At 58.4% G+C, this 24,477-nt stretch overlaps 3 protein-coding genes across 10 annotated transcripts in view; 2 read left to right on the top strand and 1 right to left on the bottom strand.

Moving 5' to 3' along the window:
- The first annotated feature begins 884 nt into the window (after positions 1–884).
- APEH (acylaminoacyl-peptide hydrolase) lies at positions 885–9,792 on the top strand. Of its 3 annotated transcripts, XM_031470330.2 has the most exons (23): positions 885–949; positions 1,025–1,157; positions 1,661–1,787; positions 2,168–2,261; positions 2,360–2,435; positions 2,525–2,688; positions 2,858–2,995; positions 3,092–3,183; positions 3,267–3,307; positions 3,392–3,513; positions 3,600–3,638; positions 4,090–4,150; positions 5,328–5,425; positions 6,067–6,118; positions 6,893–6,981; positions 7,436–7,574; positions 8,029–8,112; positions 8,197–8,277; positions 8,629–8,717; positions 8,827–9,017; positions 9,125–9,227; positions 9,312–9,418; positions 9,526–9,792. In XM_031470330.2, the coding sequence occupies exons 1-23, from the start codon at positions 938–940 to the stop codon at positions 9,629–9,631; spliced, it is 2,238 nt and encodes a 745-aa protein (XP_031326190.1). In that variant the 5' UTR covers positions 885–937; the 3' UTR covers positions 9,632–9,792. The 3 variants fall into 3 exon arrangements, with proteins under 3 accessions (XP_031326190.1, XP_031326191.1, XP_031326192.1); XM_031470331.2 differs by lacking the exon at positions 3,600–3,638; XM_031470332.1 differs by lacking the exons at positions 885–949; positions 1,661–1,787 and having other exon boundaries at positions 1,022–1,157.
- Positions 9,344–24,477, top strand: part of RNF123 (ring finger protein 123) — a 34,319-nt gene continuing 19,185 nt past the window's right edge. For 3 of the 6 annotated variants that reach the window (XM_031470327.2, XM_064496534.1, XM_031470329.2), the window contains exons 1-15: positions 15,707–15,845; positions 17,518–17,635; positions 17,911–17,995; positions 20,654–20,733; positions 20,879–20,973; positions 21,389–21,443; positions 21,556–21,641; positions 21,943–22,029; positions 22,257–22,324; positions 22,519–22,644; positions 22,983–23,097; positions 23,182–23,286; positions 23,688–23,819; positions 23,969–24,061; positions 24,133–24,206. In XM_031470327.2, coding sequence (XP_031326187.1) covers positions 17,554–17,635; positions 17,911–17,995; positions 20,654–20,733; positions 20,879–20,973; positions 21,389–21,443; positions 21,556–21,641; positions 21,943–22,029; positions 22,257–22,324; positions 22,519–22,644; positions 22,983–23,097; positions 23,182–23,286; positions 23,688–23,819; positions 23,969–24,061; positions 24,133–24,206 — 1,283 coding nt within the window. In that variant the 5' untranslated portion in view covers positions 15,707–15,845; positions 17,518–17,553. Of the gene's footprint in view, positions 9,474–13,719; positions 13,861–15,706; positions 15,846–15,955; positions 16,253–17,517; positions 17,636–17,910; positions 17,996–20,653; positions 20,734–20,878; positions 20,974–21,388; positions 21,444–21,555; positions 21,642–21,942; positions 22,030–22,256; positions 22,325–22,518; positions 22,645–22,982; positions 23,098–23,181; positions 23,287–23,687; positions 23,820–23,968; positions 24,062–24,132; positions 24,207–24,477 lie in introns of those variants that run through there. The other 3 variants (XM_064496533.1, XM_031470326.1, XM_010978378.3) reach the window with 3 other exon arrangements.
- MST1 (macrophage stimulating 1) lies at positions 10,212–15,680 on the bottom strand. The gene is made up of 17 exons (XM_064496535.1): positions 14,828–15,680; positions 14,003–14,150; positions 13,810–13,922; positions 13,612–13,726; positions 13,393–13,529; positions 13,195–13,315; positions 12,581–13,048; positions 12,273–12,403; positions 12,084–12,186; positions 11,833–11,969; positions 11,705–11,740; positions 11,499–11,619; positions 11,271–11,348; positions 10,974–11,120; positions 10,792–10,898; positions 10,554–10,693; positions 10,212–10,446 (listed from the first exon to the last, which is right to left on the bottom strand). Exons 1-17 carry the CDS (start codon positions 14,877–14,879, stop codon positions 10,285–10,287), a joined length of 2,316 nt encoding a protein of 771 aa, XP_064352605.1. The 5' UTR covers positions 14,880–15,680; the 3' UTR covers positions 10,212–10,284.

The raw sequence follows: 24,477 nt of genomic DNA, 5'->3' as shown, positions 1-24,477 counted from the left end.
GCTGAGGCCTGGGGAGGCAGAGGCCCTTTTGCTCACGATCCCAGCAAGGTGCCACTGAGCGGGGCGGGTGATGGCTGCAGGAACAGATAGCTTCTGGGGTAGGCCTGGTGGCCGATAAAACCAGGCAACACCCCTGTGAACTTGGCACCGTCCTTCTTTGCCCCACACCCCAGAGCTCCGCGCGCTCGGCCGGGAGCGCACCTCCGCCCTTCTTTTCTCGTTGGCCTGAGAGCCCCTCCAGAGCAGGGCCTGGAACCATCTGGTGAATGTTTGCCTTGTAATGGACCAGAAGGACCGACAGTCAGCCTCCGGGCTGCGGGAGATCTCTGCTGGGGATGGCATCTGCTCGCACCCCGCTTCTCAGGCCCCGCCCCTCACCTCTCGATTGTACTACCCTCGCTGGACTCAGTCCTGCCCCGCCCCGCCCCGCCTCAAGTCCTCGAAGAGCCCTTGGTCCGCAGAGCTCTCAGGCCCCGCCCCCCGATTGCTTAAGACCCACCCCCGTCCCGCCTCACCCCCTTCCCCGTGGGCCCTGTTGTTCCTCACGGGCCCGCCCCTCCCTAAAGACCCACGCCTTTATTCTGTTTCCACAGCGCAACCCCTTCTCCTCGGAAATCCCATTCCCGCCGCTCCCAGTAACAGACATGGGACTTGGCCCAAAGAGCCCTCCTCCCACCGACCTAGTCCGCCCCAAAAGGACTCGCTCCTTCCCTCCAGGACTCTAGGCCGCAGCTCCTTCTTCCTCCCAGGCCCCACCCCCTTCCCCCTAGAAGCCCCGCCCCCTGCTAAAGGTCCTCGCCCATTCGTCGAAGGTCCCGCCCCGCTCACTAAGCGGCGAGGCCGCGGCGGAGACAGGCGGGGCCGCTCTCGGCTCCGCCCCTGGAGTCTCACTTCCGGGCGCCAGCACGCAGTACCACCCGGACCGCCCAGGGCCAACATGGAGCGTCAGGTGAGGGATCGGCTCGCGGTTCCCGTGGTCGTTGCAGCCCGGGCCGGGCCTGACCCTCGTGTGTCCCCTGCGCAGGTGCTGCTGAGCGAGCCCGAAGAGGCGGCGGCGCTGTACCGGGGCCTTAGCCGCCATTCCGCGCTGAGCGCCGCCTGCCTGGGCCCGGAGGTCACCACGCAGTACGGGGGCCACTACCGGACGGTGCACACTGGTGTGTATATGGAGAGGAATCGGTGGCGGGCTCTTTACGGGGCCATGCACTCGAGTGGAGAGGAGGAGGGTGTGAAGGCAGGCTCGCTGCCTGACAGTGCACACGGATGTGTGGAGGAAACTGGGCTTGTAGAGTGTAGGAGTGGAAGGGTGAATCCCCCAGAGATCCTTGCACACAGGTGTATATGGGGCTCTTTGGGGTGTTATGGGATGGTGCCAATGGGTGCAGAGTGTGGGCTTTGTAAGAGTCACCCTCATCATCCTATCCCATATCCACCCTCAAGGTTCTAGAGTGGATGCTTGGGGCAGTAATGGTTACACTCCAAGATATTGTCAGCTCAGGCTCTGCAAGCCTAGTCTTGAGTTGTGGCCAAATGATGCCCATCCTGCCCCCAGAATATCTGAAGACAGATTGAGGGAGGTGGGCTGGGCCTGCTTGGGATTGGGTAGGGCAGCCTGTGCTGGGACTAGTCAAGTTGAGCAGCCTCGTGCCTCTCCTCGCAGAGTGGATCCAGAGGGACCTGGAACGTATGGAGAACATCCGATTCTGCCGCCAGTACCTGGTGTTCCATGACGGGGACTCAGTGGTGTTTGCAGGGCCTGCGGGCAACAGTGTGGAGACCCGGGGGGAGTAAGTTTGAGGAAGGAAGCTTGTGGGCAAGGCCACAGCCATCTGCAAGCCTTTTACAAATGCCCACCATGTGCCTTGGTGTGAGTAGGGCCTAGAAGGGAGGTTGGGAGCCAGGTTCCTGCCCCTTGGGAGCTCAGGTGGTCTCTGGTGACATGGTCATAAACACTGAAGGCTTGCTCCAAACTTGGGCCAGGACTAGAGGCCTTGCTTCAGGGAGGGGATGCAAGGCAGCTGCCATGGTGGCGCTAGAAGGGGTGCAGGGATGGATGTGGGCCAGAGTCTCAAGAATCTTGTCAAAGAGGTTGTGGCCAGTAAGGGGACAGGATGGGCTATCACTGGGTGGGAGGTAATTCTAACCTGCTACCCCATATCCTCCTTAGGCTGCTGAGCAGAGAATCTCCTTCAGGCAGCATGAAAGCTGTGCTGCGCAAGGCTGGAGGCCCAGGCACAGGGGAGGAGAAGCAGTTTTTGGAAGTAAGTCTGCGTGGGACCAGGTGGTGGGCAAACTGAGGCTCAGTCCCACAGATGAGGCTCTGTAAAAGGACAGCAACCTCACTCCCAGATGTCCTCAGGTCTGGGAGAAGAACCGGAAGCTCAAGAGCTTCAACCTGTTGGCGCTGGAGAAACATGGGCCAGTTTACGAAGATGGTGAGGCAGCCGGCTGGTGAGCAGGCAGGGTGGACAGGAGGGGCAGCCATAACCCAGGGCTCCCCCTGATCAGCCCTCCTTGCACCCAGACTGCTTTGGCTGCTTGTCCTGGTCGCATTCGGAGACACACTTACTATACGTGGCAGAGAAGAAGCGTCCCAAGGCTGAGTCCTTCTTTCATACCAAAGCCTTGGACATCAGTGGCAGCGATGACGAGATGGCTAGGCTGAAGAAGCCAGACCAGGCCATTAAGGTGCTGTGGCTGTGGCAAGTCCACAAAGGCCCTTCAGGGCAGCCTGGGGCTCAGTCTGCTTTCTACGCACACTGCGTCTATCAGAACCAGGGAGGCACTGGCTTCTAGAGGGCAGGGCAGGGCAGGGTCCTGCAAGACAAGCTGGGCATTGAGTGTCTTGTGTTCTCAGGGGGATCAGTTCTTGTTTTACGAAGACTGGGGAGAAAACATGGTTTCTAAAAGCACTCCTGTGCTCTGCGTGCTGGATGTCGAGAGTGGCAACATCTCTGTGCTTGAGGGGGTCCCTGAGAGTGTGTCCCCCGGACAGGTTAGTGCTGACTCTGCCTACATCACTCCTGGAGTCTGAGGGCCCTGCCTGAGCTACTGCCCCTTATCCACATCTTCCCTGTGGTCTTGTTTACAGGCATTCTGGGCCCCTGGAGACACAGGTGTGGTGTTCGTGGGCTGGTGGCATGAGCCCTTCCGGCTGGGCATCCGTTTCTGCACCAATCGAAGGTGAGAACAATCGAAGGGGCAGAGCAAGGGTGCCTTGTAGCTCAGACTGGCCTTGAAGCTGAGTGTCTCTCTGATGGTTCCAGGTCAGCCCTGTACTATGTGGACCTCATCAAGGGGAAATGTGGTAAGTGCTGGCATCTACCTGTGCTTTGCTGACACACAATGGCCCTGACAGCCTGCGTGATGCTCACATTTTTGTCTGGTCCAGAGCTCCTCTCAGATGACTGTCTGGCTGTCTCTTCTCCTCGGCTGAGCCCAGACCAATGTCGCATCATCTACCTGCGGTTCCCATCTCTGGTCCCCCATCAGCAGTGTAGCCAGTTGTGCCTGGTGAGCTGGGGGAGGGGGAGGGGGGAGGTCAGCAAGAAGAGGGGATGGTGGGTGAGAGCTGAAGGGTCAGCTTTGTCTCCCCACAGGCCGCTCAGTGGACCTCCTTTCGTGGGTGCAGTGATGGTGTGAGTTCTGCTTATCCTTTCAAGGCAGGGCCCAGAGGCTGAGAGTGCTGGCATGGGGGCCTCTGCACAACCCAGACTCACCACCTAGAGAGCATCCTCTTTCTACACGAATGCTCCTCCCATTGCTTCTCACTGTACGTGGCCAGGCTCTGCAAGGGCCTGGGATGTAGTGGGCAGTTACATAGTCTTTGCTCACGAAGAGCTCTGGGCTCCTAGTGAAAGTCAGAGGCCCCTTGGACAGCTCGTCCAGGGCTCCTAGTGAAAGTCAGAGGCCCCTTGGACAGCTCATCCAGGTCACCAGAAAGAAGATACACCGTGCTCCTCTCAGGTCCTCCCCTCCCTTCCCTGAGGCTATGCTAGTCTATCATGGAAGAGGACAGGTGTACAGAGCTCCATGCCCTGAGGGTACTGCCGGTCCCTTGGTGGGCCTGACCACTATGTTCTCTTGCAGTATGACTGGTACACCAGGGTCACCTCGGTGGTGGTGGATGTCGTGCCTCGGCAGCTGGGAGGTAAGGGGTGTGTGGCTGGTTGAGTGCAGTGGAGCCTGCAGCTCTGTTTTCCTGCCAGCTTTTATCCTGGCTCAGGGGCAGCCTCCTCAGCTCTTCCTTCCTGGGTTCCTTCTGAAGTCTCCCTCCTGCTGGGCTAGCCCTAGGTTCTGCCTCCTCAGGGGTTGGGGCCATCGCTGTAGGGAATGGTTCTGATAGAAGGAAGTTAGCTAGACTGAAGCTGAGATCAGAGCAGCCCAAACTGGCTGAGGATTTAGATTGTTTCATTCCCATGCTGCAGCCCATAGATATTTCTTATTTTTCCAATGGCTGGTTAAAGCCACTGCTCCTTCAAAGGGTCTCAGAAAGTGCACTAGGTTGGCAGGTCCTAGTCCAAGGGTGCTCATTCTCCCACTCCCAGCCCCCATCCTAGCATTTGTTCAGTCCAAGGCCTTGAGGCAGCGGGGCCTCTGGGAGGGTGGCCCTTGGCCGACAAGCTCCAGTCAGTCTTGAGTGCTCGCAACTCTGCTTGGGATCCTGAACAAGGATGTGAGGGGTGAGTCTCTTTTCCTTAGGCCGCCTGGTCAGTTCCAGGAATCAAGGACAAGGGATGGTCTCCTTTTCTTCTCTTGGGGTTGCAGGGATGTAGCAGTGGGGACCTGGTCTGAATCTCAGCTCTGCCCCTTAATAGCTGTGTGTCCTTGGACAGTGTCCTGACCTCCCCAAGCTTCCATTTCTTTATGTGAGAAGCAGGCAGTTATCCCTGCCTTCTTTGTAGGTTGGTAGCAAGGGCTACAAGAGGGATGATATTAGAGGGTAGGATTTATTCAGCCTCCTTTGCACAGCACTCTGCTAAGTACGGTAATGGACAGACAGGTGTTGTCTTGGTTACAGCATCCAGTGCCCACCAGGGACCAAATAAGAGCAGCTCAGAGGAATGCCAGTGCATTTCTTCTGAGCACCCGTGGTTTCTCTCAGAAGTTCTCACGTTCCCCCTCTCTTGGGACCTCAGAGGCCTCTGCCTCTCAGCCCCCTCTTCAGGCCATGCCTCATCACCTAGGGTGCCCCCATATGTGGAGCTGCCATTCTGTCACATCTGGGGGGTCCCAGGTGAATTCCCCAGCAACCCAGCCTGCCTCATAGTCTTAAGCCCTCTACACCTCCATTCCTGGACGTGGCCCCCAGCCCTCTGCCTTTGCAGAGAACTTCTCTGGGATCTACTGCAGCCTTCTGCCTTTGGGATGCTGGTCAGCTGACAGCCAGAGAGTGGTTTTTGACTCTGTTCAGCGCAGCCGGCAGGTAAGGGGCCCTGACTGTGTTGAGAGGCGGCCCTTGACCAACCCCCAGGAGCTGTGGGCCTGGGACATAGCACATGCACATTGCCCAGCCACAAGGTCTCACTGGTTCTTTAAGGCCCTGCCTGCCCCTGTCCTGGACTTGCTTTTCCTTGAGGGGGCTGGCTGCCTGGGTACCTCACAACAGAGCCCTTGGCCCTTTCTCCTGAGGCAGAGATGCAAAACATTGCCCTTCCTCAGCATTTCCAGCTGGAGGACAAGGGGGCCGCCACTGGGATGGGCCCCTGAACACCATACAGGGAGCTCATAGAGATGGGACAGTGGCTTTCTCCCAGTGATTGGGTGGGGACAGCACAGTATGCCAGGCTCCTTTGGGATGTGATTTCATTTGATCCACAGTGTAGTTCAAAGGGGCTCAGAGTCATTCCTTACCTTACCCAGGGTCACTCAGCAAGTTGTAACGGAGCTGGGATATGAACCCAGGCCCTCAGGCCACTCCCTGCTGCACTGAGTAGCTGTCACCATAGTCCTTCACAGCTCTGGCCTGGCCTGGCCCAAGGTCCCCAGAAGGGTAGAGCAGAGATGGGGGCATGACCCACTGGGTTCTGGGATGTGGTACCACACGTGGCCTCCCTTCTGCTTCAGGACCTGTTTGCTGTGGACACTCAGATGGGCACTGTGACCTCTCTGACGGCAGGTGAGCAGGGCTGGCAAGTGGACCAGCCAGGCCAGGGGTGGGACTAAAGCTTGAGCACATGGGGCAGTGGCCGCACTCTTGGTCACTCTGCACCACTGACTACTCCACAGCCTTTACTGACAGTTTCATGGGGACCCTTATCCCACCAACGGACAGCCTTCTCTGCTCCCTGTGTCCTGGCTCTGCCTCTGCATGGCTCCCACCCTGCTCCTTGAACCCAGAAAATTCTCTCTTGTCAGGATCTGTCAGTCATCCTTCCTCCTCCCCAAACCTCAGGCAGAGGCACCTCTGTCACTCCAGGGCCCAAGAGAAGCCCTGGATTGGCTCCCTCATCTTCCTCTTACCCAGGCCTGGTGATTCTGTCCCTGAAATGTTTTTGAGTTCTCCACCTGCCCTGGCTGTACTCACTCCTCCACAAACATCTCTGTACAGCCGCTGCTTAGGAATCTCGATCTCCTTGGACCCTGCTGCCTAGAATCAGAGCCCACCCCCACCTGGGCCTAGCAGCCCCTGCCCCTGCAGACTGCAGTCCATCAGGTGGTGGGTGGATGTGCCCTGTGGTCTGGTGTGTCCTCAGGTCTGGCAGTCCCGGGGCACAGCCAGCACCTGCTGGATGAATGGACTGAGCAGGAAGCTCACCCAGAGCTGTGTGTCCCTTTGTGGGTGTCCCTTTGCTTCTCAGGGTGGAAGGGGCACCTCGCTGTGGAGCCTTCAGGCTGGGACTCTGGCTCTGCAGGGAGGGGTGGGAATGGTGGTGGTATCTGCCTTCTCCAGGGGGGTCAGGTGGAAGCTGGAAGCTGCTCACAATTGACCGGGACCTCATGGTGGCACAGTTCTCCACGCCCAGCCTGCCCCCAAGCCTGGTGAGTGATGGTGGGGGTTCGCCCAGGCCAGAAGGCAGAGGTTCCATGCAGGCAGAGCCCCCCAGGTCAGGGAAGTGGCCTCAGAGTCTGACTGTGGCTGGTCAGCATGTGAGAGGCCAAGGTGTGGGTCCAGGGTAGCTAGTCCATGAGGGTCTGGCACCATGCGGAGGAACTACTAGGCTAAGGTCTGCTCTGTACAGAACAGGGTGTCTGGGAAAGTGCCCAGTCCCTGGGTATAACAGTACAGGGAGACGGCAGAGCCTAGAAGCTGAGAAGGGAGGGGTACGAATGTGTGGTTACATGAGTACCTTTGTACATATCAGCTTACGACAGGAGTCCATGCTGTACCCTGTGGAGGTGGGCAGACGGCCCACCATAATGAGAGTTGCCCTTTCTCAGAGGTGGAAAGGCAGGGAGGCAGCCAGGCCTGTGACACACTCTTTTCCCTTGGCAGAAAGTTGGGTTCCTGCCTCCTGCGGGGAAGGAGCAGACAGTATCCTGGGTGTCCCTGGAGGAGGCCGAGCCCATTCCTGACATCTCCTGGAGCATCCGGGTACTACAGCCACCCCCAGAGCAAGAGCATGTGCAGTATGGTGAGCTGGGCCAAGGGCTGAGGGACACCTTCTCTTGAGTTCCCCAGCATATAGGGTCTGTGGTCACCTTTCTAACCTCCTGTCTCACATTTTGGGGTCTCTTGAGATTATCTCCAAGAGGCTTTCTGTTCCTCTTGTGGTCAGTCATGGGGAGTAGTGTCTGGGCATCACCAGACCAAATCATCTGTGGTGGGATAACGAAGCCCAAATAACAGTCCTATACAAGGCCTCTGTGACCACACGCTACCCAGGATGTTGTCCCTGCAGACAGTGAGACTCCCTGACTAGGGCAGGAGCATGAGCCTCTTGGGGTCCATGTGTCACAGTGTGGGCTACCTTGGCCAGGTCTCTTGTTTCAGAGGTCAGCCCCAGACCTGCACCTACAGCTGAGGCCTTGGCTCGGGAAGCCCCTGGGGATTAGCACCGGCCCTGCTGATTGCCTTTCTCCCTGCAGCTGGCCTTGACTTTGAAGCAATCCTTCTGCAGCCCAGCGATCCTCCAGATAAGACCCAGGTGCCCATGGTGGTCATGCCCCACGGTAGGCAACTGGCCTGAGAGTCCCTGCCCTCCCACCACCCCTCCTATCTGGCTCTTTCACCCTCTCTCTGCTCCCTATCTGCAGGGGGACCCCATTCATCCTTTGTCACTGCCTGGATGCTGTTCCCAGCCATGCTTTGCAAGATGGGCTTTGCAGTACTACTGGGTGAGTGAGCAGGGCCCACGGCTCTGGTAGGGCTGTGGGGTATCGATGGAGTGGATCTGGTTTGTATCACCCTAGTCTCCAGGCCTCTCTGTAGTCTGGATCTGGTAACCACTATCAGAAACTGCCCTCGCCCAGCCTCTGGTTCCATGGCATGGTGATAACATGGGCTAAATCAAGACTTCCATGGGAAGGCTGCTGTAGTCACTGGGCTTTCTCAGATCTCTTAGCCCCTTCCCCTTGAGTCTGTGGTGGCAGCTGGCCCTAAGGCCTACTTCACATATGGGTGAAAGGGTATCCGGGGAGCTAGGAATGTCACTTGACTACTCTGTCTGGTCCCTCCCTGGCCTCCAGTGAACTATCGTGGCTCCACGGGCTTTGGCCAGGACAGCATCTTCTCCCTCCCCGGCAATGTGGGCCACCAGGATGTGAAGGACGTCCAGGTAGCAGGGGCTGGGGCTTCTGGACAGGTTGGAGGGTAGGTTCTTGGGGGTGTGCCTTCATCCTGCTGAGCAGGCAGCCGGCTGCAGCATGATCTGCCCCACCCTGTAGTTTGCAGTAGAGCAGGTGCTCCGGGAGGAACACTTTGACGCAGGCCGTGTGGCCCTTATGGGTGGTTCCCATGGTGGCTTCCTCTCCTGCCACCTGATTGGTCAGTACCCAGAGACCTACGGCGCCTGTGTGGTACGGAACCCTGTGATCAACATTGCCTCCATGATGGGCTCTACTGACATCCCTGACTGGTGGGTGTGCCCACAGGTCCCTGCCCTTCTCGCCTCTACCCCATACCCTCATGGAGTTCCCGTAGGCCCCAGAACTCCAGGGGCTGCTTCAGCTCAGTCTCTTGCAGGTGCGTGGTGGAGTCTGGCTTCCCCTACAGCAGCGACTGCCTGCCAGACCTCAGCCTGTGGGCTGACATGCTGGACAGGTCGCCCATCAAGTACACCTCTCAGGTACACAGCCCTCCCCCTGCCCACTGTGCTGCCAGTGTGTCCAGGGCCCCGGACCCTGCTTACGACGACTCCCCACACATCCAGGTGAAGACTCCACTGTTACTGATGCTGGGCCAGGAGGACAGGCGTGTGCCCTTCAAACAGGGCATGGAGTATTACCGTGCCCTCAAGGCCCGGAATGTGCCAGTTCGGTGAGTGTGGCACGCATCTGGCGACAGCCCTGGGAGCTGGTGAGCAGGTGAGCAGGTGAGCAGGGGAGGATCCTCCAACCTCAAACATCACTGCCCGACCCTTGCAGGCTCCTGCTCTATCCCAAAAGCACCCATACACTGTCAGAGGTGGAAGTGGAATCAGACAGCTTCATGAATGCTGTGCTCTGGCTGTGCACACACTTGGGCAACTGAAGCCCTACCTCTCTGCATGAGCCGGCTGGCATATGCCGCACTTGGCTCTTGGAGAGCCCCAGGGTCTAGCAGAGTGGTGAAAGGCATCCTGGGCTCTGGACTCCATGGATAGGTGAGCCGAGGAATGTGGACTACATACTCATAATAAATGAGGACACAGAGTCTGGTTCCTGCTGGTACTTTGTACCAAGCCACCTGTAACCCCAGCCCCACCCTTGGGGTTCAGAGGCCGTAGGCCCTGGGTGTGGCAGCCATAAGGACGGCATCTACTGCCAATGTGAGGGGGCAGGGGATAGTGAGAGACTGAACCGCTGCCTGTCCTGGCCACGTGGGACTCCACCAGGCTAGCTCCCTCTGCTGCAGCCCCTTCTGTTAGAAACTGCCCTACACCATCCTTCCCCTCCCAAGTTTATCTGGGGGACCAGTGAGGCCCTGGTTTCCACAGCACCTACAGGCTAAGGTAGCCCTAGGGTCAGATCGCCCGGCCCAGGGTGTGCTGGACTCGAGCCACCCAGGCCCTAAAGAGGTGTTGCCAGTTCATGCCCTAGAAGCAGAGGCTAAGAAGCACCCTTCAGAGGCATAAAGAAGAAAGGTGGCTTTATGTCTGACAGATAGCTTCATCCTCCCCAAGGCACACAGGATTGAGGCTGGGCCTAGCCCAGCCGCATGACCTTGTGAATCCAGTCCACAAACACAGAGACACGTGTGAAGATGGCTGGCCAGCGGGGCCGTGCGCACACTCGGTTGGGGATTATAATTCCCTGTAGGACCCAGCAGTCATGGGTAAAGCAGGCAAGTGGGCCCCCGTAGTCACCCTGATAGGTATAAGAACTGGTGAGGGGGGCTGGGGCCATGGCAGAGACCAGCCCCCATGGGGGCAAAGTAGTACATTTTCAGCTTGCCAAATGGCCCTGCCACTGACCTCACAGGCACCCACAGGGGCCAACAGTCCCTCAGTGCACATTTCACTTTCACGTACGCGGCCTCGGTGCTTGCCATTACATTCCTGGTTGGAGATGACGTTCAGAAGGGCCATGTTCAGGACCGTGTTGTCCCCTGTACCTACAGTGAAGGGAATGGGAAGAAGAGGATCTGTGGGTGGGATCCAAAGCTGGGCCTCTTGGCCCAAAGCAGTCCCTGCTCCTACCCTGTGCTCTTACCTTTGGTCTCGCCCCAGCCTGCGATCTCACAGTTGGTGCCTGGAGGCACCACATACCGCTCAGGGGGCAGGCAGATGAGGGCCACACGCTGGTTCAGGGTCACAGGTCTTCAGCAGGAATGAGGGCATTCAGGGTCTGAGGCCACAAGGCCCTGTCCCACCTCATACCCCTTTGTCACATACCTCTCCAGCTTGAGCAGAACAAGCTGGGAGCCTGAGGGCCCGCAGACCATCTTGGCCACTGGGACGCGCTGCAGGCCTGGCTCCCCAGGCTGCGGGTTCTGGAACAGTGTGCCCAACCACACCTCATAGCCCATGAGAGGCATGTTGCTGGGAGAGAAGCTCTGCTAGATCATTCGTGATTCAGTCTGCTGCCCAACACTCCCCCGTTGGCTTGTCTAGGGAAGGTGGCTAAGGGGGAGATGAAGGCAAGGGGTTGGGACTGGATCCCTTGGGTCCCCAAACCCAAGGGAGGCTCACCAGGAGGAGAAGCACTGCTGGGCAGTCAGTACCCACTGCTCCTTCACTAGGGAGCCTCCGCAGAAGTGCTGGCCCTGCCTGGAGGAGTGCAGGTTAGGAAACAGTCCTGCAGCCTGCCATCTCTTGGCTAAGGCCTCTGAGGCCAGGGACAGTTTCCCACCCTCCACTGACATAGCACAGAAGATACAGCTTCAGCCCCTCCTGGGGGATCAGGCAGTTGTGTCTCACCGGTTGCGCAAGCTGACTGTCCAGGGTGAGTTCCCAGGCTGACCCCCCACCACACGCAGCCTGGAGCGCCGTGGGTCCAGGCGAGTCACCCTCTTGCCACACTCTGCAAACAGCACTTGGTCTGGGGGATAGAACGGGCTCATTGAAACCCTCGACTGGATGGAGATGGGGGTTAAAGGGGCCGCAACCCACGCCTGGCCCCGTACCTGGGGGCTCCAGGATGGACGGCGGTTGGTCATTATCTGAAACACCCAAGTTCAGCCGCGTTAAGGGAGCCAGCCTTTGGCGGTGGAGGCTGGGGGCGGGGCCCCGGGGGAGTGTCGCGGGTGCTTACCGCAGCGCCGCAGTGCACAGTAGTCAAACGGGGTCCCCGGGTCCGTGGTGTAGCACCAGGGCCCGTGACTATCCCGGTCCGGGTTCCGGCAGAAGTTCTCCTCCAGTTGCGCTTGTGGGGCGGAGGTGGGTGTGAACCTAGGTGGGAGAGGGGACAAAATCATAGCAGGGTAATGCCAAACCAACGCAGGGCTCCAGTTTGAGAACGCCGTGGGTTAGTCTAAGAGGGGCGGGGCGCGCGGACCTACTCACTGAGGCTTGTGCGGCGTCTCGGCAGACCAGCGCTGGCACCGGACGCCCTTGCGGGTCTTGCTGACCGAACCCCGGTATAGTTCCCCCGCGCCGTGATAGCAGTCTGCAGGAAGCAGAGGGAGGCGGCCGTCAGCTGGTTCTCTCCCTAGCCCTCCGGCTCCGTGCCTCCAGCCCCAGCTCTGGTCTTACCCTCGGGCCGCACGTCGTCCGCGCACCGCCTTATCTGGTAGCAGAAGGCCACGCGCATGCCAGGCCGCGATGTGAAGCACCAGGGCGCCTCCGATCCGTCGGGGTTCCGGCAGAAGTTCTCCCGAAGGTCCCTGAGCAGGTGCTCGGCTCAGCCCGGTGGGTCCCAGCCCAAGGACCGGTCAGCCAGCCTCGGCCGGGAGCCCAGCCTCCAGCCCCGCCCCAGACCCCGCCTTCCTTCAAGCTCCGCCCGGGACCCCCTCAGGTCCCACCCGCAGGAGTACGCCCCCAGCGGCGGCCCACCACCTCACTTGCACGCGTATTTCTCCGGCGCAAAGCGATGCTGATGCGGGTGCTGCGCGTCCCAACGCTGGCAAGGCACGCCCGCGGCGGTGGTGTTCACCGTGCCCCGGTAGCCCTCGCCTTTCCCGCGGAAGCAGTTGAGTGTCGTGGCCTCGTGGCGCGGCTGTGCCTCGGATCCTTGGATGGACCGATACCGGTCGGAGCCCAAGAGGGAGCTTAGACCCGGCGTGGGGCTGAGGCGAAGCCGCAGGCTCTTTGGGCCACCACAGGGCCACGCCCAGCCCCTCCTCTCTTCCCAGCAAGGCCACGCCCCCACGCGTCCCAGGTGCCCTCCCAGGCCCCGCCCTCGCGCTCTACCGCAGTGGGGGAGATCGCAGAACTCCCGCTCCATCTGTGGGTCGGTGGTATAGCACCAGGGCCGCTCCGAGCCGTCCGGATTCCGGCAATAGTTGTCGTCCAGATTTTTTTCAAGGAACCTGGGGGCGGCAGCGGGGCATGAACAAGACTCTCCTGAGACTCAGGCCCTATCTGGCCCCAACCGCTGCCTCACATCGCCCCGCCCCTGCAGTCCTGGGCCCTCCCCTTGTCCGGCCCCCCGCGTGCGGAGCCCGCCCACGCGTACTTGCTCGGCTCAAAAGGGTGCGGGTGCGGGTGCTGCAGGTCCCAGCGCTGACACTCGCGCCCTGACTCGGTGCGGTCCACCGAGCCACGGTAATCTTCGCCATTGCACAGAAGGCAAGCGGCTGGAGACACGGGGCGGGTGGGTTCGTGGACCGGCGTGGGCATACTCCCGCCCCTGGCTTGACCCGGAACCACTTACCCTCCCGACAGGACTTGATGCCGCAACTCTGGAAGCGCACGGCAGGGTCTGTTGTATAGCACCAGGGACCTCCGGGGTCCCTGTCCGGGTTGCGGCAGAAGTTCTCCTCCAAGCCATTCCGGAGCGTGGGCGTGTACCTGGGTTTAGAGAGCAGCAATACAGTGCGTGCCGGGAGCAAGCGCCAGGCCGGCAGGGACAGAGGGGAGCTGTCTGTCTCACTTGTGGTCATTGGGGAACCTGAGGCTCCAGCGCTGGCAGGGTAGGCCACCCACGGTGATGGCCACGGTGCCGCGGTACTCGACCCCATTGTCCATGATGCAGGTCCGAACATAGCCTAGGAGCACAAGACCCAGGATCAACAAGGCCTGGGGCCCCAGCACCTCTCTCTTCAGCCTGCCCTTCTCCGCAGCCACTCACTTTTCTTTTGGAAGAGATCGCAGCGCCTGGAGCGCTGCAGCCGTGTATGAGGTGAGTGCTGGGTCCATGGCAGCAGTTGACAACCGTGGCTGCTTACGTTGTAGTGGAAAGCCCTGGGAGAAGGAGGCACAGGGTCACCCGGTGTCCAGATTTCCCTAAGTACAGTCTTACCTAGGTTCCTGTGGCCACTCACCTGCAGTCGAGTAGGGGCCCACAACGCCCTGCACACTCCTCAGCGTCTGCTACATCCTCTTGCCAAGGCCTGGACCCCACTGCATGTAGCAGGTGTTGCAGCTCTGTACCTCGCAGCACCTGGAAGTCATTCAAGGGCGAGCGCTGCCCTGCAGGGTGGGCATGCATATCAGTACCTCCACACTTTACTAATTCAGGGGATCAAACTACAAGGCTTCTGGAATAGACCCTGTGGGCACATTCAAGGGTCAGACCCCTGTATTTGGGTGGGAGAAGCAGGCCCGGACAGGTGGTAGTTATCACTAGTGCATTTGTTTAGTGGGCAAGGCACTAGGCTCAGGTGTAATACATTGACTCTGTGAGAGCAGTGGGTGATGGTGCTTTACCTGTGGAGCTTTTCTCATCTCATTTCTCAGATGAGAATGTGAAGGCTCAGAGCTATGATATTAACTAGGCAGAGGCCCAACCCAGGTATTCTGACTCCAAGTCCGGACTCTCACTAGCGTGAGGATGTTTGCTAAGTTAGAGAGTTAAATCAGGCTCATGAAGGATAACTGCCCGCATGTGTGCATGCATCCGTGAGGTCCAAATCACTGCCTCAGTGCTACGGTAGGCTTGTAGCAGGTGTTCTAACGCAAGCCTGTATAGGCTGTGTGTTTATTCCTCAGGCTGCCCAGCTCTACGCAAGAAGCCAAGGTCACTCACTGCTCTGTGCCTAGTAGGAAGGTAAGCTCCTGGCTCAAACAGCAGGATGGGCCTGGGGCCAACCTCTTCCTGAAGGCAGCTGGGGGATTAGGGCAGGGTAGGGGGCAGTAAAGGCACTCACCAGGGGCCCCTGAGCACTGCGTCAGAAGCAGCAGGAGTGGGAGCCGCTCCATCCTCCTGGCTGGAGGCTGCACTGTGACCCACTACAGCCCCATCCGGGAAGTTGTGAAACCTGTCCCTAGGGGATTGGGTGGCTCTGGCTCCACACCTCTACTCTAGGCCTGATGGGGCCTGACCTGAGACCCAGTGGCAGGAATGGGGGTGGGGCCAACGTCAGAGCCCCTAGGTGAGGTGGCAAGGGTCTTCACTTCGGCACAGCTAGCCCCTGTGAGGCCTCTCTGTGTAGTGGACAGTGTTGGAAAGGTTCAGTGGGGGCACTTGAGGTGCCCTGGAGTGGGAGTGGAGCCCCCCTGCAGCCTAGGCTTCTCTGAAGGGAAGGACAGCGTGGACATGGTTGCTGCCAGAGGCAGTGATATTAAAGTTGCCTGAGCCTCAGCCTTCCCCTGTAGAGTGGATAACGTTCCCTGCTCCAGCCCCAAAACAGCCTGCCTCTTTTGCTGGAGGCGGGTCTGTCCACGCCCCAGATAGAGGGCCCCCCTCGCCCCGCCGGAGGTGCCATCCCAGGGAAGGTGAGCGAGGCCACCCGTCAGGCCTGAATGGAGGTGAGGGTGACAGGGAGCAGGGACCCTGCGAGGAGCCGCCTTTCCGGCATCCTAGGGGACCTCTGGGTGGGGTCTGCAAGTAGCTGGTAGGAGTTGAAATAGGCAGCAAAGTCTCCCAGTCAGGACACAGTTGCGACACGGCTGTGCTAGGAGCTCCTCCGGCGCAGGCGGGGGTCAGAGATGGTTGGGCACTGGAGCGAGGCGGCACCGGGAACATCCCGGAGGCCGTGGAGGGCCCCCCCACCCCCCCGGCGCAGGCCGGGCACAGGCCATGCGCAGGCCGTGCGCAGGCCGTGCGCAGGCTGTGCGCAGGCTAATGCGCTTGCGCGGCGGGCGCGCGGTTTGGCCCTGGACGGACACCGTAGCCGAGAGGCTGGGCGGATGTTGTGAGCCGGGACGCCGCGGCCGACACTAGGGGTGAGTGAGGGGCAGCTGAACTCCGGGTGGGGTGGGTCCCCGCGGCTCGCCTTGCGGCCTCGGCCTGTCTAGTGCGAGGGTGCTCGTCGCTCAGGGAGTCGCAGTCTAAAGTGCGAGACTCCGGGCTGGAGTTGTCCTGGAGGAGCCTCCGGAGCTTGGGGCCGGGCGGGGGCGACTTGGCAGAGACCAGCGCTACCCTCACGTCCTTGGGTTCCGAGATGGGGTCGGTTCTGTTCTGAGCCCTGATTCCTCTGCGCGGCTGAACAGGATCGACGTGGCAGGGAGCCCCCGAGCAAAGTCAAAATCTACTTCTCATCTGGGTCTTCAGCACCTGACACCCGGGGTGGATGGAAGGTTTGCTCCTCAGATGAGCGACCACGTCTAACCTGTCCTGGACCTGTTCTGGAGTGAGAGGGACAGCGGTCATGGTTGCCTGCGGTGGGCGGTAGGGTGGGAAGTCACTTTCCCGAGGGGCAGGCGTGGTGCGGACCGTGAGTGAGCAAGGGTGTGTGGCGGGAGCACTGGACCTGTTTGGGGTGAGATAAGAGAAAAGAGTGCTGTCTAAGGTATTGCTCGAGGGCTAGGCTCTAAACCAGCTGATAGAACTTTCTGTGATGATGGAAATATTCTTTTTGTTCGGTGTCTTGTCTCATAATCACTGGCCACAAAATCCGTGAAATGTGGTTAATATAATTGAGAAATTGATTTTTTTTTGAGTAAAGGTAGACTTATTTAGGCTCTTTCAGAAGGGAAAAGCCACGAGGTTTGGGGGTTAGGTGATTAATTTAAAGTAAAAGTAGTTACACACTCCATAGACAGAGTGGGATCTGTTTCACTCAGATGGGAGAGTGCCTGAGAAGTTGATTTTTAAATTTTTAGAAATTTAATTCAAATTTAAGTAGCCACATGTGGCTAGTAACTACTGTGTTGTACAGCACAGCTCTAGATCTTTGAGGCTGGCACTAGCAATTTAGTGCAGCTTCTGAAGCAGCTGTAGCAACACCATGATATTTGAGGAATGGACAGCAGTGGGAAGACCAGTGGAGTCTTTGAATGGGCAAGGGTGATGCTGTGATGGGGTGGGAGACTGTCTGTAAGTGCGAAAAGGAAAGCTAGCAGGCCTTTGGAATAGAGAAGGGATGATCCTGGAACTGAGGAAGGGGGTCCTGGCCTTGGGTGTCAGCAGGACTTGTGGCTGGAGATGGACAAGGCCTTGGACAGTGGACTTGGCTTGGTTTGGGTTCTCTCTTCCAGATATGGACCCAGTGTGGCTTACCACTGAGAAGGATACATGGGCTCTTCCCCTAGGCCACCTCACTTTAGACACTTTGATCTGATTTCCCACTGGGTTGAGGCATTTCATTTAGTTTAACAAACATATATCTACCACCTGCTCTGTGTCAGGCCCTGTGTGAGCCCTGGGACATGCTGGGGCCCTGTAACATGGGCCCAGAACCCGACTCACCCTCCCTGTGTAGGAAGCTGGAGGCCACTGCTTTCCTGTGCCCTGGATTAGTGTGTGTGTGTGTGTGTGTGTGTGTGTGTGTGTGCGCCCGCACGTGCGTGCATGCACTGGCTTCACCTGCTCCCAAGCCTCCTGACACCCCAAGACTGAGGTCAGTGTGAGGGCCTTTGACTAGCTTTGAATAGACAGGCTTTGCCTCTGCTTCAGCCCCCAGGACCACTGGCTGCCCACAAACGATGAAAGATGGCATCCAAAGGGGCCAGCATGTCTTTTTCCCGCAAGAGCTACAGGCTGACCTCAGATGCGGAGAAATCCAGGGTCGCAGGTGAGGGCTTGCAGGGCTGGGAGGAGGCTCCTTGTGTTGAGGGAAGAAGGAGGAAGAGACAGAGGTGGCAAGGTCCCAGGTCCAATGAGTCTCAGGCTTTGCTGCACCCCTTGTACTGTGAGCCAGCTCTTCCCTGACAGCAGCCATGGAGCAGGGTACCCAATGTGACTGCTTCTCTGACCCCTGGACCTGGGACCAGGAGTCTCTGGGGCCACGAGAAGCTGGGAGCCACACTGACCATGTGTCCCTTCCCTCTCTTCTGATCTGTGACCCAGGCATCGTGCATGAGAAGCTACTGAATGACTACCTGCACCGCATCTTTTCCTCTCCTGATCGGGCACCCACGGCAGCCACCAGCAGGTATGGCCCGGGGGATTGCCCCTCCTCTCCCTGAGGGACCAGACCAGAGGCTGGGGGTGGCATTGTAGGGAAGGGGGCCTGGGCTCTGGGGAGGCTGGCTTGAGCTCCATTCTCACTCTGCTACTCCTGGCTGTGACACCTGCGGCCAGAGAGTCTGCCTTCTGGACCCCGCTTCTTCTTTTCCCCTGGCAGTGCTAGTACCTTCCTTCTGAGGATGGAGCAGAGGGTAGGGGCGTAGTGGTGTGCACTCAGCACTCATCATAGCACTTCACACCTGAGTACTCCCCACTCAGCATCTGGTCCAGTGTGCACCTGCCCTCACCTCTGCCCCACCCTGGCCCTCTGTAGCCTCTGCTTGGATCTATGAAGCACAGACCCTACCAGCTTTTTTCGTTGCTTATGTAATATATTTAAGTTTAGCTTATGTCAAAGTTACAGGTGCACTTTAGCAGAAACTTAGAAACAGACAAAGAAGAAGCATCTGTCATCTTATGCTAACATGACCATTTGAGTGTGATTCCTTTCTGTTTCCTTTATATCAAGATGTATGTAGTTTGGATTGTGCTGTATGGAAAGTTTGTTAAAACTTTTTGTCAATTTCAGCTCCTTAAAACAAACTTTTATTGAGGAATATTTATACAGTAAACTACATGTATTTAAAGTATATAATCCAGTAAGTTTTAATATGGATAACGTGTGAAATCATCACTGCCACAGATGTGTCCCATGAACGTGTCCCTCCAAAAATATTTAGGAAAGTCTTATCTTTGTTACCAGGTGGTGTTCTGAGTGTTTTTCTGCATTACAGATTTTTCTGTATTACAGTGGCTGGGGCATGTGGGCATCTTTTAGGGCCTGGAGTCTGCTGTATCCCTGAGCGCTGTCCTGGTTTGGAGGAGCTTTTGTTTTTATGAACAATGCTGTTTGGATGCCCAGGGTTGGAATCATGTGGCTGGAGTATTTGAACTGCAATCACTCTTTAGACTGTTGCTGAATTACTTCTCCAGTGGGACCTGTACATTCTTCCTCCCTGCAGTGAGGCATGGGGGTCTCTATAGTTCAGCCCCCTTGCCAGCCAGGGCTGGTCTGTCACAACCTCTGCCCGCTGGGTGGGCACAAAGGGCAGCATTGTTGCCTGTTCCATTTAAGCAGCTGTGACGGCCGAGGGTTTCTGCTTGTTCAGGGCTGCTACCCACCTCCACCCCAACCCTAGTCCTGGCCTGTTCCCAGGGCCATCTGATCCCTACCTCATATGATACCAGAAGCCATCCTGCTGCCACTGGGGCCATGGCTGCCAGGAGGGAGAGCAGGTGGCAGAGCCATTAGTCAGGGTTGTGTGGATGCAGAGTCCTGGGCTGGAATCTAGGCAGTCCAGAAAGGGCAGGCGAGTGCTGGGGTTGGCCAAATGGGCAATGCTGCCGGCACCTAGTGAGGCTTGAGTCTCAGGCTGGCCACCCATAACTGCTCTTGAGAGCAGACGCAAGACTAGAGCAGCCCTTCCAAGTGTGGGCCTGTAAGAAATACTGCTGAGGAAGCCTCCTTTATCTACGGACCCAATAGGGTATTCAGAGATGAGGTTGGCTACAGCTTTCCATGCTACTGGCCTGGCACCCATTTGCAAGAGTGCTCCCTGGCCTTGACCTGGGGCTCAGCAGGAGTCGGTGGGAGGCTTCATGTATCTCCACTTCTTGCAGCTCCAGATCATTAGTAGCTCATGGCAGGGGAACATTTGGCCCCTGTGCCGGGTCGAAGCTAGCTTGCTAGAAAGTTGGGGCTTTGGTCCACCTAACGCCCCCTTCCAGGGCCTACTCTGTAGGAGGATGACTGGGGTTGGAGCCAGGATTAGAGATGGAAGAATGGGTGCCAGCAGTCTGTGGACTGGATCCAGATGGACATCAGGCCTCTGCTCTTTGATCCCCGCTAGTTACTGACACCCAATTCCCTGCTATTCTTAGCAGCTGAACTCAGGACTGAGCTGGCCGACATTAGACAGAGCCTTTTTCCCTCTGGGCATGTGTGCTGGGAGGATAAGGGAGTCACTCAGATTTTCCCAGCCCCTTTGGCTGGGGCAGGTGGCAGGCCGTGTGCTCTCCTCTCCTATAGAGGTGAGTACAGGACCGAGCCAGCCAGCAGCTAAGAGGGCTGAGCTCTTCATCCTCCCAGGACGTGTCTGGGTCAACACACAGGCTTCCCTGGCTGGGACCACACACCAGGGTTCAAGGACTGGACTGGATGATCTTGGTACTGACCATCTTGGGCATCAGCACTTCTCCCAGCCTTCCTCGCCCACCTTCAAGAGTGGGCAGGTTATGGGCTACGCAGGGAGCATTATTCCTTGGAATCTTCATAGCACCTCTGACAGACAGCTGTTTTTCCATTTTTATAGATGAAGGGATTAAGCCTTAGAAAGGCACCCCGCCCCCCTTGTTTTAATAGTCCTGAAGTGCACCAAATTGGATTGGTCATAATTTTTAATTTAGCAGATATTCCAGTCTTCTGACCCCCAGCATGCCAGAATCTGGGACTGGCACAACCCTTTTTCTGGAGTCTGGGTAGCCATTCTCTGAGGCTCAGGGGAAAGGGAATGGGAGAGGGGTTTGTGTCATCTGGCTGGTTTCAAGGACTTTTGGGCCCCTCGCAGCCTCTTACTCTCCCCAGGAAACTCCTGAACTTCCAGAACCTGCCAGAGCATCTGGAGCAGCTGTTGCATGTGGACAATGAGAATGAAGAGAGCCGGGGTATGTAATAGCTTCTGGAATGTGGTTGGGGAGCCAGGGCTGGGCCCTAGGGGACCTGGGGCTGCCGCCCTGGGGGGCTCAGTGCACTCTGCATCTGTCAGACTCTGGGCCGTGTGCAACCCACACCCACCTCTCTCCTTTTCAGGACAGGTTGAAGGGCGGCTTGGTCCATCCACTGTGGTCCTGGACCACACAGGTGGCTTCGAGGGGCTTCTTCTGGTGGATGATGACCTCCTAGGGGTGAGCGAGAGCAAAGCGTCCGGATCCAAGTTCCTCCTGACACAGCCCCTAGATCCTCCTAATATGGCCCTTCTCTCTCTATCTTTCTTGATGGGGCTGTAGCCACAAACCCTTCCTGATGTGGCCGATTGCATCCCTGGCCCCCAAACCTTCCTAACATAGCCCTGAAACCCTCTTGGTGTGACCCCAGCCCCAAGGTCTTCCCAAAACAACTATGAGCCCCTCCTCTCATGCTCCTGGCCCAGAATCCTTCCTGACACAGGCCTAGGCCCTCCTGCCATGTTCAGGCACAGTGCAGCGTGGACTACAACGGGCACCACCACCAAGGCGAGCTGACTTGGGATGGGGCTATTCTCCCTTGGGGAGTCACCCTGTGTGCCTGGGAGGACGCTCACCGCCCCTGCTCTTCACCCAGGTCATTGGACACAGCAACTTCGGTACTATCCGCTCCACCACGTGCGTGTACAAAGGTGAGACCATGCCCTGCTGTGGCCTGGGGAATTGGAAGGAAGTTTGAGGGCCCAGACCCAAGGCAGGAGGCAGTCTTTGTTTCCCTGCTGGGTCTGACGTACCTTTTTCCAGGGAAATGGGTCTACGAGGTGCTCATCTCCTCCCAGGGGCTCATGCAGATTGGCTGGTGCACAATCAACTGCCGCTTCAATCAGGAGGTGCGTGTGGGAGGGGCCCCCCTAGGGAGACCTTCCCCTGCACCCAGCCTCCTCGGGGCTTAGGCAACCCCCCAATCCCAGCCCACATAGGGTCTGCTCAGCACCCTAACCTGGATTGCTTTCTGGAGGAGGGATGTGTCCCACCCCATCCCAGGGCAACCCAGCCCAAAACAGCTCTCATTTTTTCCCCTCAGAGCATCAGCCCCATTCTGTAGAGCCATGAGGGTTCAAGGTTGGTGGCTGGCAGGCTCTGGCTCTGCCCCCTCCACCTCACTCAGACCTCATGGACACTTCTCCCTAGGAGGGGGTTGGAGATACACACAACTCCTATGCCTACGACGGCAACAGGGTGCGCAAGTGGAATGTGACCACGACGAATTACGGCAAGGTGAGGGCGGAGCCCCTGCAGCCCACGCGCCCTGTGTCCATCCCCACAGCTTGGTGGGAACCCCTGGGCAGCTGTGAGGGAGTGTAGGGCACCAGGGAGGGGATGGGACTCAGGTCCTCTGCCCTTATGGCCGGTCTCCCCTGAGTGGTAGTGGAGACACAGCTCTGGGGGCAGAGTGGGCAGGCTGCTGGGCTTCTGCACATCTGTAAGGCCTCCTCCCCTGGCAGGCGTGGGCAGCGGGGGACATCGTGAGCTGCCTGATCGACCTGGATGATGGCACTCTGTCCTTTTGCCTGTGAGTCTCCTGCCTCTATCCACAGGCCTGGCCTCTGGGGCCTCCCCAAGCTGCCCTCAGTTTCCTGGACCCTGGAAGGGGGCCAGGCTGGTTTTGGTCACCTAAGGGTGGGCAGCCCCAACAGGCCGGTTCACAGGTCCATTTCGGCCACATTCTTCTTAGAAATGGCTCACAGGCCCTCCCTTCTGCTCCAGGAATGGTGTGTCACTGGGCACCGCCTTTGAGAACTTATCCAGGGGTCTGGGCATGGCCTACTTCCCAGCCATCAGCCTCTCCTTCAAAGAGTCCGTGGCCTTCAACTTTGGCAGCCGTCCCCTGCGATATCCTTTTGTGAAAAAGACTGTGGGCTGCTGGGAAGCTGGGACTGGGGGCTCCCTGCTCCAGGAGCTCTGTGAGCAGGTGGTGGGCCCTGCTGCCATGAGGAGTGAGTAGGGTACAGCTTAGGCAGGTGCCAAGGGCGATTCTTGCAGCAACCTTGTTAGGTGGGTACCATTACTGTTTCCGTTGGACAGATGAATGTGAAGCGGCAGGAGAAGTTTCATTCCGCAGAGAAGTGGGAGAGTTGTGGTGTGAACCAGGCCCTGCCCCAGGGGTCTTGGAGGGAGGGGTGGGTGTTCTGAGCCACAGATCAGGCATTGCTGGCTTAACTCTGTGGCACCTACCCGGTGGCGGGCTACCGGCCCCTGCAGGACCCACCGTGCACTGACCTGATGCGGGCGCAGAAGTTGCTGGGCTGCTTCCGGGCAGTGCTCAGCGTGGAACTGGACCCCGTGGTGAGCCAGAGTCTGGGCCAGCTGAGCTGGGGGCTTGCCACTGCCCTCTGCCCCTCACAATCCTCCCTCCTCCTTCATACACAGGAAGGGCAGCTGGTGGAAAAGGAAATCTCTGAGTGGCAATTGCAGGGACAGCCCACCATCCTCCTCACACTGGCCCACATCTTCCATCACTTCGCACCTCTCTTGGTGAGGGGCCATGGTGTGGTGGGGGGCAGGCCGCGGTAGAAACGCCTGTGCTGGGGGCTGGGATGCTGAGGCATGTGACAGAACCATCCCGTCGGGCGCCTCAGGCCTCAAAAATGTCACCAAGGGAATGAGGAGACGCTTCCAGCTGAGGGTGTCAGGGGACATCCTGGAAAGAAGATCAAGGGGTGATGAGATCACAGGCCATGGGAACTGCATGTGCAAAGCCCCAGGAGGGCTGTGGGACAGTGGCCTTTCTTGTGTCTCAGTCAGACCCTGGAAGGGCTCATCTATGTCCTGAGGCTGCTTGAAGGGGCCCAAGAGTCCTTGGCCACCAGCCAGGGCAGGGGGACGCTGAGTGGGGCAGAAGGCCACCGCCTCACCAGTGCCCACCCTCGGTGCAGCGCCAGGTGTACCTGGTGGAGGCTGTGCTTGTGAGCTTCATGTTGGGCATCGTGGAGGCAGGCACCCCTGCACAGGCGCAGGCGCATTCTGTGATGCACCAGGTCCTGGACCTTCTGTGGCTCTTCATGGAGGTGAGGCGTCAGACCTCAGGCCCCAGGCTGGGATGTCAGCCTCCACTGAGATGGGGGAGGTACAGGGAGGGTGCTGGAGAAGGCCCCACCGATGGCTTTCCCAGAGCCGGCCCTCAGCATAGGTGTGCAGCCTGGCCTCCCCCTTCTAGGACTATGAGGTACAAGATTGCCTCAAGCAGTTGATGATGTCCCTGTTGCGGCTGTACCGATTCTCACCCATCGTCCCAGACCTGGGCCTGCAGGTAGGAGCTCCAGCCTCTGCCCTGAGCTCCCTGGGCCTCCCCAGCCCATTCTGAGCACCCTCTCCCCACAGATCCGCTACCTGCGGCTCACTATCGCCATCCTGAGTCATCAGAAGTCCCGCAAATTTCTGCTTAACAACGTCCTGTATCCTCCCCTTGCTGCCAGGCAGGCCAAATGTGTGGTGCCCTCTGGGGTCAGCAGAGGCCAGGGAGGGTGGTGTGCCTCTGGCCACGGGTCCCTGTGGAGGCTCAGGAGGACAGAGCCACCCAAGATGTGAGTCCTTGTTCCAAGACCCAGCCTTCCCAGCACTTTCTCTCCAGAGCAGGGAGGGTAGAGCAAAGGACCCAGCTGGCTGGCCAGCCTGAGCAGGGATTTCCAGATGGCTGCAGGCTCTTGAGCTGCACGGAGGTATGGG

The sequence above is a fragment of the Camelus dromedarius genome, chromosome 17 (assembly GCF_036321535.1).
Source record: "Camelus dromedarius isolate mCamDro1 chromosome 17, mCamDro1.pat, whole genome shotgun sequence".
Lineage (NCBI taxonomy): Eukaryota > Metazoa > Chordata > Mammalia > Artiodactyla > Camelidae > Camelus > Camelus dromedarius.
This window is presented reverse-complemented; position numbering and strand designations above follow the sequence as displayed.

Coding starts and splice junctions, on each gene's coding strand:
- APEH (XM_031470330.2), top strand. Junction 2,436..2,524: donor TGGGCCAGTTTACGAAGATG/GTGAGGCAGCCG, acceptor CCTTGCACCCAG/ACTGCTTTGGCTGCTTGTCC. Junction 3,639..4,089: donor TTCGTGGGTGCAGTGATGGT/GTGAGTTCTGCT, acceptor GTTCTCTTGCAG/TATGACTGGTACACCAGGGT.
- MST1 (XM_064496535.1), bottom strand. CDS start 14,879: ATGGAGCGGCTCCCACTCCTGCTGCTTCTGACGCAGTGCTCAGGGGCC. Junction 11,349..11,498: donor ACAGTCAGCTTGCGCAACCG/GTGAGACACAAC, acceptor GCACTCCTCCAG/GCAGGGCCAGCACTTCTGCG. Junction 10,694..10,791: donor AGGCTGGGGCGAGACCAAAG/GTAAGAGCACAG, acceptor CCTTCACTGTAG/GTACAGGGGACAACACGGTC.